The sequence below is a fragment of the Osmerus eperlanus genome, chromosome 1, assembly GCF_963692335.1.
Source record: "Osmerus eperlanus chromosome 1, fOsmEpe2.1, whole genome shotgun sequence".
NCBI classification, from domain to species: domain Eukaryota; kingdom Metazoa; phylum Chordata; class Actinopteri; order Osmeriformes; family Osmeridae; genus Osmerus; species Osmerus eperlanus.
This window is the reverse complement of record NC_085018.1, coordinates 13,678,447-13,696,883: the sequence shown is the minus strand read 5'-3', so window position 1 is coordinate 13,696,883 and position 18,437 is coordinate 13,678,447. Positions and strand designations below refer to the sequence as shown.

Here is an 18,437-nt window from a genome sequence, read left to right as displayed (position 1 = left end):
GTATTATTAAAGGACTTTTGGATTCGATAAGCAATAACCAGTAGTTGACATGAGATTCTTATTTAGGACATAGCCTACACAAGATATAGCCTAAACAATCCCACAAGGGGCCACAGAGCCCCCCGCCACTCTCTCTCTCTCTATCTCTCTCTCTCTCTCTCTCTCTCTCTCTCTCTCTCTCTCTCTCTTTCTCTCGCTCTCTCTCTCTCTCCCTGCCAATATCAAACTTCTTAGTTTGCATTGCTCTATTGCCTAGGAATGTTTCTAAACCCCCTACGCCATTTGAACGCACGTTGAAATGATCATATGTGATCCTGCAGATTAATTTGTGAAATGCAGTCTCAACCACAATCAATAATTGACAAGGAGGTGGTAACAACGCTAGTGGAGTCTTTTGCTTGTCGCACTTTCTTCCGAGTTTTTGGTTCCATCTCCTGGGGGAAATAAATGGGGCTAAGGCAGACCCTGTGTTTGTGAGAATGGTACGTTTTTCGTGAAGATAATTCAGTGAAATTGCTTAATGTTGAATATTAATTGTGATGTTTTAAGTATCTGTGACTGAGACGTACCCTATTTAATTAATCCATGGATAACTATCGATCCCCGATCAATATTTTAGGAAGCTAAGCCTAATTTTTGACTGTCTACGTTTCTGTGTTTGCAAGTTAATTGTGCTATTCATTATGTTTATAAAGCAAGTCAAATAGATTTTCCTAAGATTGCTATTCTAAAATCAATTAATATACCGGCTCATCTGCTGAAGGACACCGTGTTTTTTGTCAGGCAGACGAGGACAGCTTTATTCTGTGGACTGGATAGAAACATTGGGGTCCGTTCTCTCCACATGTCTTGCTCTACAACGTGAGAACCATGCCGAAGTCAAAGAGGGATAAGAAAAGTAAGTTTTGTGAAAAATTTGCTAACATTTAGAATCAAACATGTTTCTATCTCACATGCGACATTATAAATAATTATTCTATGTAACATTTTGATATGTAACGTACAACTAGGCCTACATTAACACATCTATCCAGCTAGCTAGGATAGCTATTAGCTAATACGATCTAGTACCAAGTTGGAAACTTTTTGAGTATGCTACCCAATTGGCTGGCCACCAATTTATTTTAACTAACACGATAACCTCCTTTATATGTTCTTCTGTGGACCTAGAAGCTAGGTACAGATAAGCTCAATTCATAACACTGCAATTGTGCTAGCTACCCAGCCAGTTGCCGCTGCTGACATCTTTTTAGCGCTGCAGGAGCTGACAGCGCATGAACAGACATGCAAGCGTATGCCTGGAAATCTGACTAAAGATATTCTAACGTTGTCCTACAGTTTCGCTTACGAAGACAGCCAAGAAGGGATTAGAAACAAAACAGAACTTGATAGAAGAGGTAAGTTTGTTGCATTCGTGTTGTACTTTGCATTAATTCTATCCTCAACGTAAACAGCAATGTAGTTTCAGCTCATTTACAGGATATTTCAGCTAGAAACCTTTCACCTCCTCACTGACAAATACCTGATTTTTTTTAGTTGCGGAAATGTGTGGACGTTTACAAACACATGTTTGTGTTTTCCGTGGCTAACATGAGGAACAACAAACTCAAGGACATCAGAACAGCCTGGAAACACAGCAGGTAAAGAGCCGGCCATGCCACAGTTAGTTTCTCAATTTTACACACTTCCCTTGAATCCCGACGCTCCACACCCACCGATCCATCTACCCACCCATCCATCTACCCACCCATCCATCTACCCACCCATCCATCTACCCACCCATCATTCCCTCTATTTCCCTGTAGTTAGGCAGTTGTGACAGTGTCACCTGCAGATGGAGTGACTGTGTTTGTGTCGTCTTTCCCACAGATTCTTCTTTGGTAAAAACAAAGTGATGATGATCGCCATCGGAAGGAACTCCACAGATGAGTACAAAGACAATTTGCATAAGGTAAGAAAGTGAAGCTTGGGAATATAAGAGTTTGTGAATGAATGTCTACCAGCAAGTCATTTTGATCTTTTGCTTACTACTGATATTTTTTGGCATTGTTCATTTTCATAGGTCAGCAGGTTTCTGAGAGGTGAAGTGGGTGTGTTATTCACAAATAAGACCAAGGAAGAAGTTCAAGAGTAAGTATCCTTGGCTTGTTTACGCATCAGTAATGGATACTAATGGCAGGAGTAATGACAATGTTAGGAGTTTATTCATGGTCTGCCTTGAATCTATGTTGTGTGTGATATATATTATATTTATATTATATATTTAGTAGACGCTCTTATCCAGAGCGACTTACAGTAAGTACAGGGACATTCCCCCGAGGCAAGTAGGGTGAAGTGCCTTGCCCAAGGACACAACGTCAGTTGGCATGACCGGGAATCGAACTGGCAACCTTCGGATTACTAGTCCGACTCCCTCACCGCTCAGCCACCTGACTCCCCTGATATACAAGGCAGACAAAATACAAGGACCTCGTTAAATTGAACCTGTACGTCAATGTCCATTATGTTGAACCCGTTAGTCATTGGCCTCATTTGTGTTTTCCGTCTGGTCTCGTTCATAGGTATTTCAGTCACTTTAAGGAGACAGATTTTGCGCGGGCAGGTAATAAGGCACAGATGGCCGTAACACTTGACGAAGGACCCCTGGAACAGTTCCCTCACTCCATGGAGCCCCAGCTGAGGCAGTTGGGCCTCCCCACCGCACTCAAGAAGGGTAGGATGACATTCGGCTCTTAGGACCACCAGCCCTTCACTGCAGATTAGGGTTAGATTACAAACAACCACATATTTTAGTGCTGTGTCATAGTTCCCGTGTAAACTAATTTGTTCTTATGGACCGATCCTCGACACTAACCACTAACACTGTCAGAACCGTGCATCTAGTCGTAGATCTGCTGTACTCACTATATGAACTGTGTACGTCGCTATTGATAAAGGTGCTAAAGGGAATAAATGTGAATCTTTTCCAGGAGTCGTGACGTTACTGAAAGAGCACCAAGTGTGCAAGGAGGGCGACGCCCTAACGCCCGAGCAGGCTCGTATTCTGGTAAGCCAAGTCATTCAGCCAAGCCAGCCATGTTGGACTGTTTTGTTGTACAGATGAGGCTTCATGACAACTATCACTATTGGAATGTGGGGGTCATGAATCAATAGGTCGTTATGAACCATATTCTCTTCTGTCCATTGTAGAAACTGTTTGGTATTGAGATGGCTGAATTCAAGTTGCTAGTCAAGTGCATGTGGGACTCTGAATCGAACGACTTTGAGAAGATGGCTGAGGAGGAAGACGAAGATGCCATGCAGGAAAATGAAGATAAGGAAGACGAGGGAGAATGAAAGATCAAAGAACACTGGACTTTTCAGACCTTGTTTAAATGTTTTAAATAACCTGTTTTGCCAGCCGTCACAAGCATTTTTATGCATCTGGTTTGCATATTGCCAGTAAAATGCTGAGTCAGGGACAAACTGTCCTTGAAATCTTGTCTGTTCACAATGTGCTTTCAATATATTCTGTCAAAACAGAAAACTGAACATATGTGTTGGGCAATGGAATGCATTTATGTAGCTGATGTTTGCTGTATAAAGGAAAGGATTCTGACATGTTGGATATACTTAGTAGTTGTGTTCACAGGAAAATCATTTTGGTATCACTAAGAAGAAAAAAAGCACACTATTATTACACTGTTCAATTTATTACAGTTGAAGACACAGCCTCCAGAAAAAAGATTTTCCCCTGAAAACATAGTCTATTTGTAAATGTGAATATTTACAATTAAGTGCCAACCATTAAATTACAGGTTACATTTTTAATCTGTGCTTTTCTCTCCCCAGCTTCACCAAAACTATTTTGTTGCCCTTTATACTTCTAGCATAGCAACATCTCAATACTGATCACTGTGAAAATTGCATAAAAAGTTTAAAGGCAATTATGGTAATAAGTCAGTCTTGGCTAGATGTAATATTTCCCCATAACAAGACAACACTAATCTCTAGAGAAGTTGAATGGTAGTCATGGAGGTGGTGTTTCAACGGAAGTAATTGGGACACTCGTGGGCCACCAGGTCCCAGGCCTGCCTGAAGGCCTCCACCACCCTCTGGTCCAGGGGACCCTCCTCCGAAGCCGACAGGTTCTGCTGGAGCTGCTCCATGGTGGACATGCCAATGATGACTCCATCTCCCAGATCCCCCTGGGGCAGGACATTATACATCACAGCCCTCCTCAGCTATTTCTGTCAACACTGATGGACATTCACAGCGCACCACATCATACACCAGAATTGATGGCACTTGGATCAAAGGTTCTAGAATTGCTATGTACAGTATGATAGCAGCAAGGTGCCTTTCTGTCAAGTGTTACAATGTGCATTGTGGGAAGTTACCCTTGAGTTGTGTGTCTGAAGTTACCCTAAGCAGTGTGTGTGTTTGAGGTTAACCTAGCTGTGAGTGTGTGGTTACCCTGAGCTGTGAGTGGTGGTACATCCATCGGAGTGCAGCTGAGGTCATAGAGGGTTTGTCTGCTCCGTAAGCCGTCTCCATGGCCTTCATGACCAGGTCTATAGCCTGGAAATGGCTCTGCTTCCAGTACCTGACAACACATGGTGTACATTATATTTAGTCATTTAGCAGACGCTCTTATCCAGAGCGACTTACAGTAAGTACAGGGACATTTCCCCAAGGCAAGTATGGCGAAGTGCCTTGCCCAAGGACACAATGACATTTGGCAAGGCTGGGAATCAAACCAACAACCTTCTGATTAATAGCCCGACTCCCTAACCGCTCAGCCATCGGACCCCCTGTACATCCAGTATACGGAAGGGTTTCACCATTGCTATTTGAGTACGTGCTGAGAAGCTACACTATGTTCTCAGTGCGCACTCACTAACTGCCTTCATCTCCGTCACTCTTAGACATAACCAAACTACTACATCTGCAATACGTCATGCAAGATTAGAGTGCTTGGTTGGTTAACAGAACCCCCATCACCCCCTCACCTGTCCCTGTAGGCCCCCGCCCAGTTGTTTCCAAAGAAGCGTCCTGCAGGCTGAGAGCCATCTTTATCTTCAAAGTGGTACTTGCCTGTGAGGAGACCCCCTGACGGAAACAAAACACACAGCAGTTAGTCTCAGTCTGACTGATCACGTGTGATGATGTTGACACTGCTGATGGTGCTTTGTATGAAGCATTTTCTTTCGTCACACTCTGGCATTGAAGCTTTGTATAAAGTCATCTCAGTGGTCACACTCAGGGGGGGCCTACTTCATATGAAGTATGTGATACAGATTGGTAGAAGCTGATGAGAAACTTTCCAGATCTGAGAAAGGTTTGATAAACATACCTGCCAGAGGGTTGTATGCATAGAACCTCATGTTGCAGTATCTGAGACATGGAAGCAGCTCTGTCTCCACCTGTCTGGTGGTGGCATTGTACATCCCCTGTCATGGAGGACTGTCACATGAGTACACTAACAAACGGATGCAAAAAGATCAACCATAAAGTTGGTTTGTAGCTCAGGTGTTCTTGAAAGATTGCCAAATCACCAAATGTATGGAACTTAAGACTAAGAAAACATGTTTGTATAGCAGCCTTTGCTTTCTTACCTGATAAACTGTTGGAACTATCCAGTTATTGTGTCTGCAGATGCACACTATCTCAGCCACCTCCCAGGAGGCATAGTTTGATAAACCCAGCTCCTTGTACTTCCCCTGGAGGAGAGACGGTGCAACAGAAGGGCATGAGTACATAGTCATATAAGGAGTGTTCATGGTAATAGGAAGAAAGGCCTGAAAAGCTATTTTCCGTTTTTAAGAAGATGCTGACAAACTGAAGTACATGATCCTTTGGTGCAGCCTTTCTCAATCTGGTCCTCTGGCCTTGCATGTTTGAGACGTTTCCCAGCTCCAACACACCTGATTCAAATGAATGGATCGTCATCAGGCTTCTACTGAGCTTGATAACAACACATTCATTTGAACCACAAGGAAAACATGCAGGGCAGTGTGGGCCCTGAGCACCAGGTTTGAGAAAGACCCAGTCTGGACCAGCCTAACAGAGTGTTTTGGGTGGATGGTTACTGGGTGAGTAGCAGAAGGCTCTTCCTCCCTCCTGAGGTACCTCTCTGTGGAGCTCATCACAGGCCCGCAGGGTGTCCTGGATGGGGTTCTGGTGGTCAGGGGCGTGGAGGTAGAAGAGGTCAACAGAGTCGGTCTTCAGTCTCTTCAGGGAGATGTCCAGCTGGGACCGAACACTCTCAGGTTTCAGGGTCTTCCCATCCCAGGGGTTGGCTTTGGTGGCAATGCTCACTGCAGATAGAAGAAACAAGCTTCACATGAATCGCAAGATGACGTCTTAAAGCAGTTTTCTGCAGAATGCATTCATAGACATCACAGACTGAGTTGTGTTGTCACGTCAAGTGGCCATGCAACTAGTGTATTGCGGTGCAGCTGCTGTGGCGTCTGAGGATTAGGGTTGGGTTAGCGTAGTGTCATGAACTGCATAATTGTGACATTTTGCTCAGCCACATTGTGGCTTTTTGTCCGTAAAAGATTAACTAGTAGGGATACTTGGTATACCTTGAACTAAGTAGGTATGTAGGATTATAGGATATGATCGCTACCTGTTTTTGGAAGATTCATTTCACCAATAACTGTTTCTGCCTGGCCGTCGGTATACATAAAAGCAGTGTCCACATCATTGTGCCCGTGCTGCAGAAACATTTTGACCATTTCGTGGCTTAGCGTCGCGTCAGCGCGCCCCCCAAATGCCATAGTTCCTAGTAGAGAAATGGGTTTCTTAGTCTGTGCAGACCCGGTCGACGACATTTTGCAACTAGAGATTAGCACCACTGGTAGCTGGTTGAATCTTGACACAAGTCGTTGATTAAGTCCACACAGGCCTACTCTTGCAACCCAAAGCATAATAACCGCGTGACAGCTGAACACGGAACGAGGGGCAAAGGACGCAGATCTACAGTAAGGGAGTGTGAGAAAATAACGATGTGATATCGTAGAAGTCAAATTGATATTTTGTTCTACTCATACAACACCGCTAGCTCATTTCTAAATAACGAAATGAGTGTTGTGTGTAGTTCAATGACCTAGATCGATATTTTTTAGACTCTTGATCCTCTTGTTAATCATTACTCACCTGTTTTCGTATCCGGAGTAGGTTGTATTTTCTTACTCCCCTTGTTATCGTCTGTCTGCTTGTGGTTCTTCCTAAATCCAGAGGGTGTCAGCAGATGATAATTTCACTCCAGTTTAGTCCGATGCACGGCTCTTGATTGATCTTCACTGAAATGAAGTAGATGGCAAGGAAAACATAACTTTGTTGAAGAACACATCTGCCAATTAGGCTCTGGGTAATATTCTAAAGTGAGTGCTCGGTCTGATTTTTTTTTCAACTGATAGGAAATATTACTGTGGCATTAATTATAGGGTATGTTGCAAACCCCTGCATAGTTTTCATATATTCATATAATCTTGTCTCCCAAACCCATCAACTTGTCATCTGTGCATACTGTATCATAAATCACATGCGTGAAGAGCATTTGGTTGTGGAATTTCGACATTGTGTCACACAAAAAAACACCACCGCCAGGTCGGAGAGTGTGAAAGAGTGGGAGGAAATTTCAACATGGGTGGACATAGAAGATAAACTACTCACCGTTCCACCTGACAAGTCTGGCTGTAACATATGAAACTTGGAGCTTTCAATTATCAAGAAAGTGAACGTTGTTGAAGGCACTAATGAGAAGAGACAAACCAGACAACCCTAAGTTTTCGCATTTTAACCATTTCATCTGGGATGTGACTGAATAAGGTATAAATAACCACATTCCGATTTTATTACGAGGGAACATGTTTGGCTCAAGACTCATCAGCCGTCACTCGTTTCACACAGTGTCATAGGCTATAGGCAACATGCACACATGCACGGAACACACCGACCCGAGCAAGGCAGCATGTGGATCACGGCTGGCCAGCCTTGACCCATATGACCTACGCCATGGAGTCCACGTGATTTACACTTAGTCAGGGGACCAACAGTAACTCAGCCCTGGTGCCCCCCCACGACCCTTCTTCCCGACTCCCTCGACCTCCGCATCAGCTGATACCCTCCCGAGTGACCTGGTGAATGGTCTGACCCCCACCCCCCAACACGCACACACACCTCACACGCACACACACAACACCCAGAGACAGCAACCATTTCCTTTACCAACCATCTCCAACCTAAACTTCTTATCTGACTGCCTTCAACTATAACATAACATCCATACATTGACAGGCTAACGGATGCATTGCCACCATCCTGTCGAATTTGACAATCGAACTATACTTACCATGCTAATTGAATTACTAGGTCTTACTTACTTATTCTACCTTGCACACACCATCTGAAGTTCTCTGATGTGAACGTAGGAGACACCCTCCCCCGCTAAGCGCTCACGGCAACATCTTCATTATAAACCACTCCACTCCCACCACACGCGTGTGCGTTCAACATCTGTAGGTGGTCAATAACTCAACGTAAGAGTTCAGTTCAATACGGTGTTAATGCACCTCCTAGCTAGGACGGGATGTATTGGCTTTGGGTTTTCCAGAAGGTGTTGGACAGTTTTGCGTTCGTCCTGGAATCACCCGTGCCTCTGGAGTGATGCGCGCCTTTTAAAAGATTCAGCGAACTGGGAATATTGGATCTTTTGTAGCCATTTCTTTACTTTCGCCCAAAACGAAACAAACTCAATACATTTCCTTGATATTATTCTGTTTTTTCTTTAGTTACTTTGTTAAAAGCCGTGAAAAATGGACATACTTTTCTTTTCTATTATTTTGTTATTTATCGATAAGGGTCATTCATCGTCCCGTTATGGCAAGGATCTACAGCCTTATATGTAAGTAAACTGAAATATATTTTGTACATGATCTACGCTATTTCTCTTATAATGTAAATGTTTGTACACATTAACCTGTAGCCTACGTGTTTCACCCATTTAAAATATTGAGCATTCTTTTTTTTTACCACAAATACGGTAAACACATTTTTCTAAGGTAGAATAAGAATTGTGACATTGTGGTAGCCAACATGAGCGTGCACAAACTTGTGTCAATGTTCAAGATCCAGACAATAAGCACGGTCAAAGCTGTGTTGGTCGCATTTCAAAGAAAGGTATGCACCCTCAGAAACATCTCTCATTTGAGGATGAGTACACCGTTCTCTTCTAACAGTATAGTTTTATTCAAAGAATTGTGCTGCTTTCCCAAATATTTATAGAAAAAAAAATCTGAGTATGAAATGTATGGCCTACTGTAATATTAATACAGTAATTAAGTAGCAGCAACCAAATCACATTGTAGGATCAGCACCATCCACCTTGGCCTTATGGCAGATTAAACAATCTTGGACCTTGTGGACGTCTCAAGATCTTTGACATTCAGGTGAACAACCAAAGACAATGTATAGTTTAAAACTTAAATAAAGTTTTGGAGAAGAGTGTATCCGTACACTAATTCTGAATCGATAATACCAACTTTTTCTTTCACTTCAAGTACTATACCAGTGGTCATGTTTGGCTGCAGGTAGTATCTTGTGCTGCTCTGCCCAGCTTTCTGAAGAGTATGAGGAATTCCCCTAAAGTATTTTTTAAAGCCAACAGCAGACTTCATAAGCAGCCTGTCATTTTTCAACACACCTAATCTCCCACCAGGGTATTCCAGTGGAAGCCCCCCCCCCCCCCCCATGTAATCCTTCTCCATCTGTCTTCGCTGGAATGTCTTAACTGTCACAAAAACATCGGTCTGATACGCTTTGCTCGTTCGTCAGACCCAGCGGTTGTGTTTTGACATGATAAGTGTTTCGCCTGTGCCCTCCTGCAGGCCTAACGTGTGCGTGGAGCGGGAGGTGACGCTGGTAGCCCAGAGGCAACCATGTGTGCAGGCCTTCACACGCATGGTCAAGGTGTGGAAGCAGGGCTGCCTGGGCCAAAGCTGGTGCATGGGATACGAGAGGAGGTGAGTCTGACTGTGGTCTGTCTCTATACGTACGCAGCCTTCCATCTGTCATACAACTATCTCCTTTGTTCCTCTATCCATCCTTTATGCACCCACCAATTGAACTATTATTTTCCCCGACCACACATCCATCCAACCATCCCTCTATCCATTCATTTATTCACTCCTCACCCTCACCTTATTGAGTCACACACTTACTCACGCACTCAGACCCAGAGCTCTAGGACGAGCTTTGTGTGCCACCTATTCAATCTGGACATTTCCAGGGAGAAGCTGTATGACTGTGGGGAAGAGTGTTGATCCAGCCTCTTCCTGATCCAGCCTCTGCTGATCCAGCCTCTGCTGCTCCAGCCTCCCCTGATCCAGCCTCTTCCCGCCTCCCTTTACTCATCACTACATCTCAGGAGTTTCTCTCTGTCACCTGGCCCCGCTTTCTCCATATATTTACTCAGTTACAAAGCTTGCTTTGATGGCACCCAGGGCCACAATTAGGCAGCGTAAACAAAGTTTTTTTCCACAAGACATAATGACTGGAGAGGAGGGGTGTAAAGTAAAGGGTTAGACACCCACACTGCAAGGCAGAGTCAGCCAGTCTCACACTTTGAAAGAGCAACTTGAAAGACTGGGGTGTTTTTCAGATTACTAGGCGTAGTGGGGACTTAAAAGAGTTTGTTGATTATCGGACTGGATTTGTTGTTTTTGTCTACTATGTCATTGAGATCTGACCTCCCTCTTAGAGTCCCTGAAACACACACATGAACACACACGAGCATGCATGGATACACACACACACACACACACACACACACACACACACACACACACACACACACACACACACACACACACACAGACACACACACACACAGAGGGCCCAAACAGAAACAGAGTTTCCCAGGGTGCTTTGTAGTTGCCTATTCACATGAATCATGATGTTGTGTCCCTCTGACACCAGGACGGCGTACTACACGGCCTACAGACAAGTGTACAGACAGGACTACCAGACCGTGTACAAGTGCTGCCCCGGATGGTCCCAGCTCAACGGGGAGGCTGGCTGCCTCTATCGTAAGTTCTTCTACTTTATTCCCCTGTTGCACCATACAGTATTATCACATTAGCGATTGTTTATAGAAGTCCATCTCATGAGAGCGGACCTGTGTAAACGTTCAACGAGTGAAATGGTGGTGTTAAATGAGTTAAATGAACACTTTGAAATTTGCTGGCCGTGTATATCTAGGATATCATTCACAGTCAACTCATGTTCCTGGCGCAGAGATCCAACAGATGGGCAGCTTATGAACACGTACCAGGGAGGGAGGCAGCTCAGCTACTTTGATATCAGTTATCAGAGGAGGAGGTTTGTGAAGTACTAATGGAGTCTGTCTTCTGGGAGGACAGGGCGTGAAAGGAGGTGATAGTGAGTAGGGTGGTGAGAGGAAGGGCGTTTCAAACACCCGCGGCTTCCTCGGCCAGGGTGGGAGTGCAGAGGTCAGGGGGAGGTCGAAGGTCAAGAGGTTCTTTGGTTGAATGTGGTATCCTGCAGCTGTCGTCGGACAGTTCCATGTTCACAGCGTCTCATTTGTGGCTACAAAATGGACATGTTCATGGCTGTCAAACTGATTGGGGAGGACAAAAAATGAAGCAGCAGCAAAAACATATTTTTGTGTTTTTTTTCAACGCTCTCATGTTACTGTAAACTCGTCAACCATCTGTTGAGATTTGTGCACTGAGATGTCATGTTTTACAATCGACGACACACAATAATGGATGGAGACATGTTGCAAGTGCTGAGTGAGCGGACTGGAGGTAATCCTCTGGACTCTTGGCCCGGTCCAGCCACACTTGGCTCAGCAGGGCTCACGAGCAGGCTGTGTTTCTCTCCAATAATGTATTCCCTTCCCTGTGCCCTGTTCCCTCCCTTTCACAGACAGGCAAGTATAAAATAATTTACTCAAATTCTGTATGCAATCCTGTGAATGTGAACTCTAATAGGTATAATTTCCCATTGCAAGGTATAAGCCTAAAAGTGGACAATATATTGAGGCCTTTACTTAGACACCGTAGGCACCTGGGGAGGATAACATTTTGGAATGAAACCCATCCCTGGTGTCTGCAGATGAATGGCCGGCCTGTTTGCTTGCCTGTCTTCCAGACCTGTCTGTCTTTCAGGTTTCTGCATGACTGCAGAACACCTCATGGTGTTCTCTTCCCTCATGAACCCTGTGGCTGTACACCCATGGTCCAGTCTTGGAACTTCTGAAGTCATGCCCTCGTGTTCCCACCTTTCTGGTTGTAGCAACGGGTAGAACTGGAGTTTCAGCCAACCAATCCACTTATCAACTTAGTCAACCAACCAACAAACGAACCCACTAAGTATTACAAACCATCCATCCATCCAACCACCAACTAATCAACCAATCAACCATGGTCTGGGTCCTAAACACAGGAGCTGTGATCCACAAGGAGAGGAACACATGTGAAAAGTCCTGGAAGAAGATCACAGAGCCACTGTGGTGATCCTCTGCTGCGTAATCCTCTGGCTGAGGTTTGGAAGGCTCTTTGGGAACAGTAGAGCTGGAACTGGCTGATGTTTCCAGCCATCACTGGGCAGAGGCTGATCTCTGCGGGGATAGACTTAGCCCCGCTCTGCCCCTCCCGGGCCTGGCCTGGACCCTTTGATGGGATTTCACAGCCCCTGATCCGCATCGCATAGCCTGCATACCTGAGGCATCACCCCTGGAACAGCCCCTGGTCAAACAGCATGGGCATCCCTGTACTGTCCTGACTGGAATCGACCATAAACCTCTTAGCATGGTCTATCCTGTGCCCAGACAGGGACCACCCTGTGTGCCTTTGCTCTTCATGCCCAGGCTACAGATGCAGTCTCTGGGTACTGGGCTGAGGGGAGGGGGCTGGGCCGGGCTGGACTGGACTGGGCCAGGGGCGGCAGGGGTATCATCTCCTGGATGTGCCTTTCAGCAGGGTCTCATCATGGGGTGCCTACTCTCCTCAAAGCCCTCTTTGTCTCTGGGGAGAAGGGTACAGTATTAAATTATACAGGGAAGCATTAGGCTGTCTGCTCGAGCCCGAGTCTGGTTTTGTTTTAAAACACACACACACACAAAGAGGCGTCTTAACAGGCATTCCCCTGCACTGCCCAGCATCTCCCCTGCCTAGTTCTCGGGTCCTACTTTTCATTTTTTTTTTCTTTGCGTGACAATGCCGACTCTCTTCGATGTGAGGCCGGCCTTTTATCTCGGTAACTTAAGATGTGTCAGCACTTGAGACGGGAAAAACGAATCACTCTTTTCTCTGAGCCATTGAACCGGGATAAAAGGAAGCTCACGACACAATCCAGCCTTTCGTTCTTTAGCGCACTTAGCCGTGTGCTATCTCTAAGTGTTCCTCATTCAGCACAGATCAATCCATGAGTCCTTGTTTTCAACAGTGACACATTACATCCAAGGGAGAGAGGGGGAAAAATGCATGGCTTTAGAAGAGCCTTTGGGAACGCCAGAGAATGAGATGGGAATGTGTGTGAAGATGGTGATTAAACGTCTGGCACCTGTGAGGTATTTTTCTATCCTCTTTCCCTTGCTCTCCTCCCATCCCTCCCTACGCCCCCGCTCTCCTTCCCCCTCTCTCTCTCATTTTCTGTCTTGCTGTGTGTGTGTGTGTGTGTGTGTGTGTGTGTGTGTAATAATCAGCTCCTAATAAAATGCGAGTGTAAGGTAGTTAGGCTAATGACGTGTGGTTATTGAGAGGCAGTCGAGCGGACTCAAGAGTCTCATCTCCCTGAAGAAAACCTCAGTCTCCTCACTCTCCTCTTTTCTCCTCGCCTCTTTTCTCTCTTTCTCCCCCCCCCCTCTTCTCTCTCCTCTTCTCTTTTCCTCTCTACTCTCTCTCTCTCTCTCTCTCTCTCTCTTTCTCTCTCTCTCTCCTGCATCTCCCTGTGTCGTATCGGCTATGGAATCCAGCTGCTTTCTCGCTCTCTCTGCCCCGCATAGACACTCTGGCCCCGCTCACTATTATACTACATGTGCCACATATCAGGCACTGCGGTTTCCAAAGTAATTTACAGGACAGTCAGAGCTTGCATGATTCACTATGTATGAGCAGAATCCCAGTTACCTTCACCTTGTAGTTAAGCCATGCTGTCTGGTTAGGATCTTTGGTGCTTTTAAAGTGGAATGTGGTCATTCATTTTCTGGTCTTATTTGGTCATTTAAAAAAAATGGAAGGAATCCGTCTGTAGGAACAGTTCCCCTGAGGAACAGAAGATGTTCTATTGGCCTGGTTCCTTCTCCTCACTCTGCTCTGAGTAGTACAACAAAGCCAGCAGAAGAAGTGAATCTCCCATCGGCTTCAAACACTCTTCATCCGTTGTTGACGCGATGAGCCATTGCAGAGCGTTCTTGTTTGTTTCTGTAAAGACACCAATTGACTTTGTGACTATCTGACCCTCTTCAGAGTCAGGAACTCTTGACTGGGCTGATGGTGCTCTGAGAGGAGGATGAGGAGGAGGAAGAGGAAGAGGACTTCCGTTTCCCCCCCCCCCTTCTGGCCTTTCAGACCTGCCCAGCAGCAAGCCTTCAACAAGCAGCCCCAGTCGAGAGAGAGGTGGAGAGACAGAGGTGGAGGGAGAGAGAGGTGGAGAGAGAGAGGAAGAGGAAGAGGGAGAGACAGACAGACAGACAGAGACAGACAGACAGACAGGGACACTCAGGAGTGGAAATGGGCAGTTATGTTGATTGACGCCGCGGCAACAATAAGCTTTGTGACAGGAGGGTGAGGAGTGGAGGACAATGCCTCCTCCAGTTTGTCTCCCTCGTTAGCCGCTCAAAGGGAACTGGCCCCCTTTTGTGGAGGTCCAGGGCTGGCGGAGGGACAGGGGAACCAGGCTGGGGAGCAGGGCGAGGGGACTGTCTGGCCATGGGTGGTCTTTGTGTGTGTGTGTGTGTGTGTGTGTGTGGAGGAATACCGACTGGACCCCAGGAACATGTCTGTGGAGACTGGGGCGACACAGACAGGAAGACATAAACACAGAAGCACACGCACACACACACACACACACACACATACATACATACAAACAAGGTCTCCAAAGGGCCAAAGCTCCTTTGTAATAAGGTAATGCACCGCAAGTCACTCTGCATAAGCTGTCACCCCACATGTGACTGCTGAAGGATGTCAACACACATCATTAATGTAAGCTTATCCAACAGAACCACACAGGATTAAACAAGGTTGTCATTCTGCATGTTAGTAATATCCTTCACCAAATTGTGTTTTTTTTCTTTTCTTAGCTAATAGCCTCCATCTGTGACTTGTGGTCTGCCGTTGCCTAGACTAGACAGTCCTGCGATAGTCACTCCCTCCTGTTGTCATTCACCCAGCTGTATCACCATCTTCCCACCTTGCTCCTCCCATCCTTCACAGGAATCTATCCCTCCAGGGGTTTGTGGGATGCTTCAGTCAATCCAGCAGACTCCGACACACCATTCAGCAGACAGCCGATGTGTCAGATTGAACTATAAGAGTTTTTTTTTGGGGGGGGGGGGTTAATGCATAAGCTTTAATCAGAAATTGTGGGAATGTTCCGGAGGCTGTTTGGGAGCGGTGTTCCCCCCTGGTGTGTGTGCCGTGGGCCCTGGGCCATCAGAGAGACCTGCCCCTGGCCTGCCCCTGCCTGTCGCGGCCGAGCCCTTTCATTTGACACATTCTCAGCAAAGCAAAAACATGATTTACTGCTGAAAATACAGTGCAGCGATCACCCGCGTACCAATTACCCAGCCCTGTCAGAGTCAGCAGCTCCAGGCCCCTTTGTGCCTGTGTATCCCCTCTCCTCCACCCCCCCACCACCCCAGTTAAGGGTGCCCCCCCCCACCCCAGTTAAGGGTCCCCCCCCCCCCACCCCCCCCCCCCCCCCCCGCCGCCTGTCCTTCTCACTCTTTTGGGGTCAGACAGATTGAGGGAGACCAAACAGGCAGGCTTTCTGAAGGCCGGTCGCCGTGGAGATGTGGCTGTTCTCTCTGGGCCGGGCTCAGCTGTTCTCTGGTCACGTATAGTCTGACTACTGAGACTCCTTGACCCTGTCTTCATTTCTTTCGCCCTCTGTGTCCATCTCGTGCATCCGTCTTTACCTCTATCCCTTTTATATCTCTCTCACATTGTATCTTTGATCTCTCTCTCTTCTCCCCCTCTCTCTTTCCCTCCCTTTTTCTCTGTCTTTTAATGTCTCTCTCTCCTTCTTTCCTACCCTCTTTGTAGAAGGTGCTAATTCCCCCAGATAAGGTGTCTTTGTAACAGAGGAGAAGCCAATCACAGAGACCGATGAGAGTGCATCTTATGCCGTTCGCCACACTGCATACCGCATTAAGGAAATATGTCAAGGGACATTAACCAGACTCAGGAAGCGTGGAGGGGTGAGGGGAGGTGTGGGGTGAGTGAAGGGGGGGGGGGGGCATGGGGAGATGGGGGAGACGGGAGGTTTGGGTGTGAGAGGAGAATGTGTAGGGGGGGCGAGGGAAATGGGGGGTGAGGGGAAGAGGGGGTGTGAGTGAGGAGAGATAGGGGGCGAGGGGTGACGGGGGGCGTCGAGGGACAGGGGCAGCCCAAAAATGCCCTGGTGGGCTGCCAGGATGTCCAGGTCTCCACATTTTTAAAAGGGGAGGGTGGGGGGGTGATAAGGCCCTTGTTAACTACCGCTCCAAGACTGGATCCCTGACCCCATTTCGGTTTTTCAGAGATTCGACACGCTTTCCTGTCAGCACAGTGAAGAAGCATTGGGCCTGGAAGTTTGATGGGCGTTTCACAGATGGTGATGATGTCACTGTCTGATGAGATGAAGTTTACTATTAATCTAGAACTCATCAGTAACGTGTTGTCTGCATCATGGAGGACGGTTAGGAGTGTCTTTATACTCTACACACTGAGTCTTGACATACCAACGTTGCATACATTCTATATTAACGTCAACTACAGCTCTGGAAAAAATTAAGAGACCATTGCACCTTTTTCTTTCCTCAATGTTTTTTTTACCCTTCTGTTCCTTACTCAAAATTGTCCTTCTCAACTTTTGGAAAGGAAAGAAAAAGGTGCAGTGGTCTCTTAATTTTTTCCAGAGCTGTAGTTGACGTTAATGTAGAATGTATGCAACACTGGTATTTTTCCTGGGCTGTTGGCATTGTGTATTACCTCACATTTGACATCAGATTCACTTAGCAGACTCTTTTATCCAGAACAACATACAAATAGCCCTTGTAGAAATTGCAGCAGAATATCAAGGATCAGAATTGCATAGTTCTAAACACTATTTCAGTTGTTGGAGTCAAGGAACTGTATTTACCAGGCACAGTGCAAAGCACCCACATCTCTCAGCTACCAGGCACGGTACACTCAACCACAGTGCAACAATAACAATCACGCACAGTACAGTGCAGGAAGAAAACCAACATCATATCAGGAGGGCAACATCAAACCATTTACCCAAAGTAAAACCCTCTAATCCTCCGTATCACGCTTGAGCCCCACAGCTACGTTGATGGTGATGGCTCAGGTCTGGTTCAGTAGTTGTTGGAAGTGGTTGTGCTACTGCAGCCAGATTGTCTGTGGGTCTGGAAGTAATCATCCAGACATTACAGATGAGGAGTTTTTTTTTTCTTTTTCTGGTGTCCACAGCACAGTTTCCCTATTGTTGGAATTTGGGGGCGAGAGAGTAGTGAACACAGATAGACATCGTTGTATGTTGGCTGGAGACAGTGTGTTGGCTGTGTGTCTGCCTGCTAATGGGATTGTGTAGAGAGATATGGGGTACGAGAGAGAATTGTGTCAGTGAACATGTTGTGGATTTGTGTGGTGAGTGGTGTGTGTGTAAACATCATGTCGGGGAGGTGTGTCGTGAGTGATTGTATGTGGGGTGTATGAGGGGGAGGGACACAGTTTGGGGAGGGACACAGTGGTGTGTATTGTGACAGACAGTTTTGGGGTATGTATGGGATGTGTGTGTTTTAGCACAGTGCTGGGCATGTGTGGTGAGTGTGTGTGATTGAACACAGTGTTGGGATATGTGTGGTGTGTGTGTGTGATTGAACACAGTGTTGGGTATATGTGTGGTGAGTTTTGATGGCTGCTGTCGTTGTGAGCTGATGTTCCCACAGCTGAGCAGGTGTCCTGAGTGGAGAGTGGACGGATGTTTAGACTGAGGCGCCCCGCACTCCTGGGACCCTCTGGAGCCAAATTACATTTTCTCCTCTCCTCCTCTTCTTTTCTCCTCTTCTCTCCTTCATTTACCACAGTTCCATATAATCCAGAATGATCTAGACTGTGACCCAGCAGCAGTTGTGCCTGACCTCCTGCTGTGTCTTCCCCTGGCTGATTACAGTGCTCAGCTACAGGCGTCGTTGTCCTGGACAGAACCAGCTGCTC

General features: G+C 46.3%; 3 protein-coding genes across 4 annotated transcripts in view; 2 read left to right on the top strand and 1 right to left on the bottom strand.

Annotated features, from left to right (window-relative positions):
• The first annotated feature begins 753 nt into the window (after nt 1–753).
• Nucleotides 754–3,602, top strand: mrto4 (MRT4 homolog, ribosome maturation factor). The gene is made up of 8 exons (XM_062461639.1): nt 754–898; nt 1,339–1,397; nt 1,537–1,640; nt 1,870–1,951; nt 2,063–2,130; nt 2,562–2,713; nt 2,970–3,046; nt 3,190–3,602. The coding sequence occupies exons 1-8, from the start codon at nt 871–873 to the stop codon at nt 3,334–3,336; spliced, it is 717 nt and encodes a 238-aa protein (XP_062317623.1). The 5' UTR covers nt 754–870; the 3' UTR covers nt 3,337–3,602.
• A 52-nt stretch (nt 3,603–3,654) lies between these two features.
• Nucleotides 3,655–8,410, bottom strand: akr7a3 (aldo-keto reductase family 7, member A3 (aflatoxin aldehyde reductase)). Of its 2 annotated transcripts, XM_062461627.1 has the most exons (8): nt 8,382–8,410; nt 7,144–7,214; nt 6,112–6,299; nt 5,598–5,702; nt 5,336–5,432; nt 4,992–5,091; nt 4,456–4,585; nt 3,655–4,187 (listed from the first exon to the last, which is right to left on the bottom strand). In XM_062461627.1, the coding sequence occupies exons 1-8, from the start codon at nt 8,393–8,395 to the stop codon at nt 4,026–4,028; spliced, it is 867 nt and encodes a 288-aa protein (XP_062317611.1). In that variant the 5' UTR covers nt 8,396–8,410; the 3' UTR covers nt 3,655–4,025. The 2 variants fall into 2 exon arrangements, with proteins under 2 accessions (XP_062317611.1, XP_062317602.1); XM_062461618.1 differs by lacking the exons at nt 7,144–7,214; nt 8,382–8,410 and adding an exon at nt 6,614–7,064.
• Nucleotides 8,411–8,476: 66 nt separating this feature from the next.
• The window catches only part of megf6b (multiple EGF-like-domains 6b), a 56,895-nt gene continuing 46,934 nt past the window's right edge, over nt 8,477–18,437 (top strand). Inside the window, exons 1-3 of the mRNA XM_062461605.1 lie at nt 8,477–8,893; nt 9,876–10,010; nt 10,966–11,075. Coding sequence (XP_062317589.1) covers nt 8,805–8,893; nt 9,876–10,010; nt 10,966–11,075 — 334 coding nt within the window. The 5' untranslated portion in view covers nt 8,477–8,804. The remainder of the gene's footprint in view (nt 8,894–9,875; nt 10,011–10,965; nt 11,076–18,437) is intronic.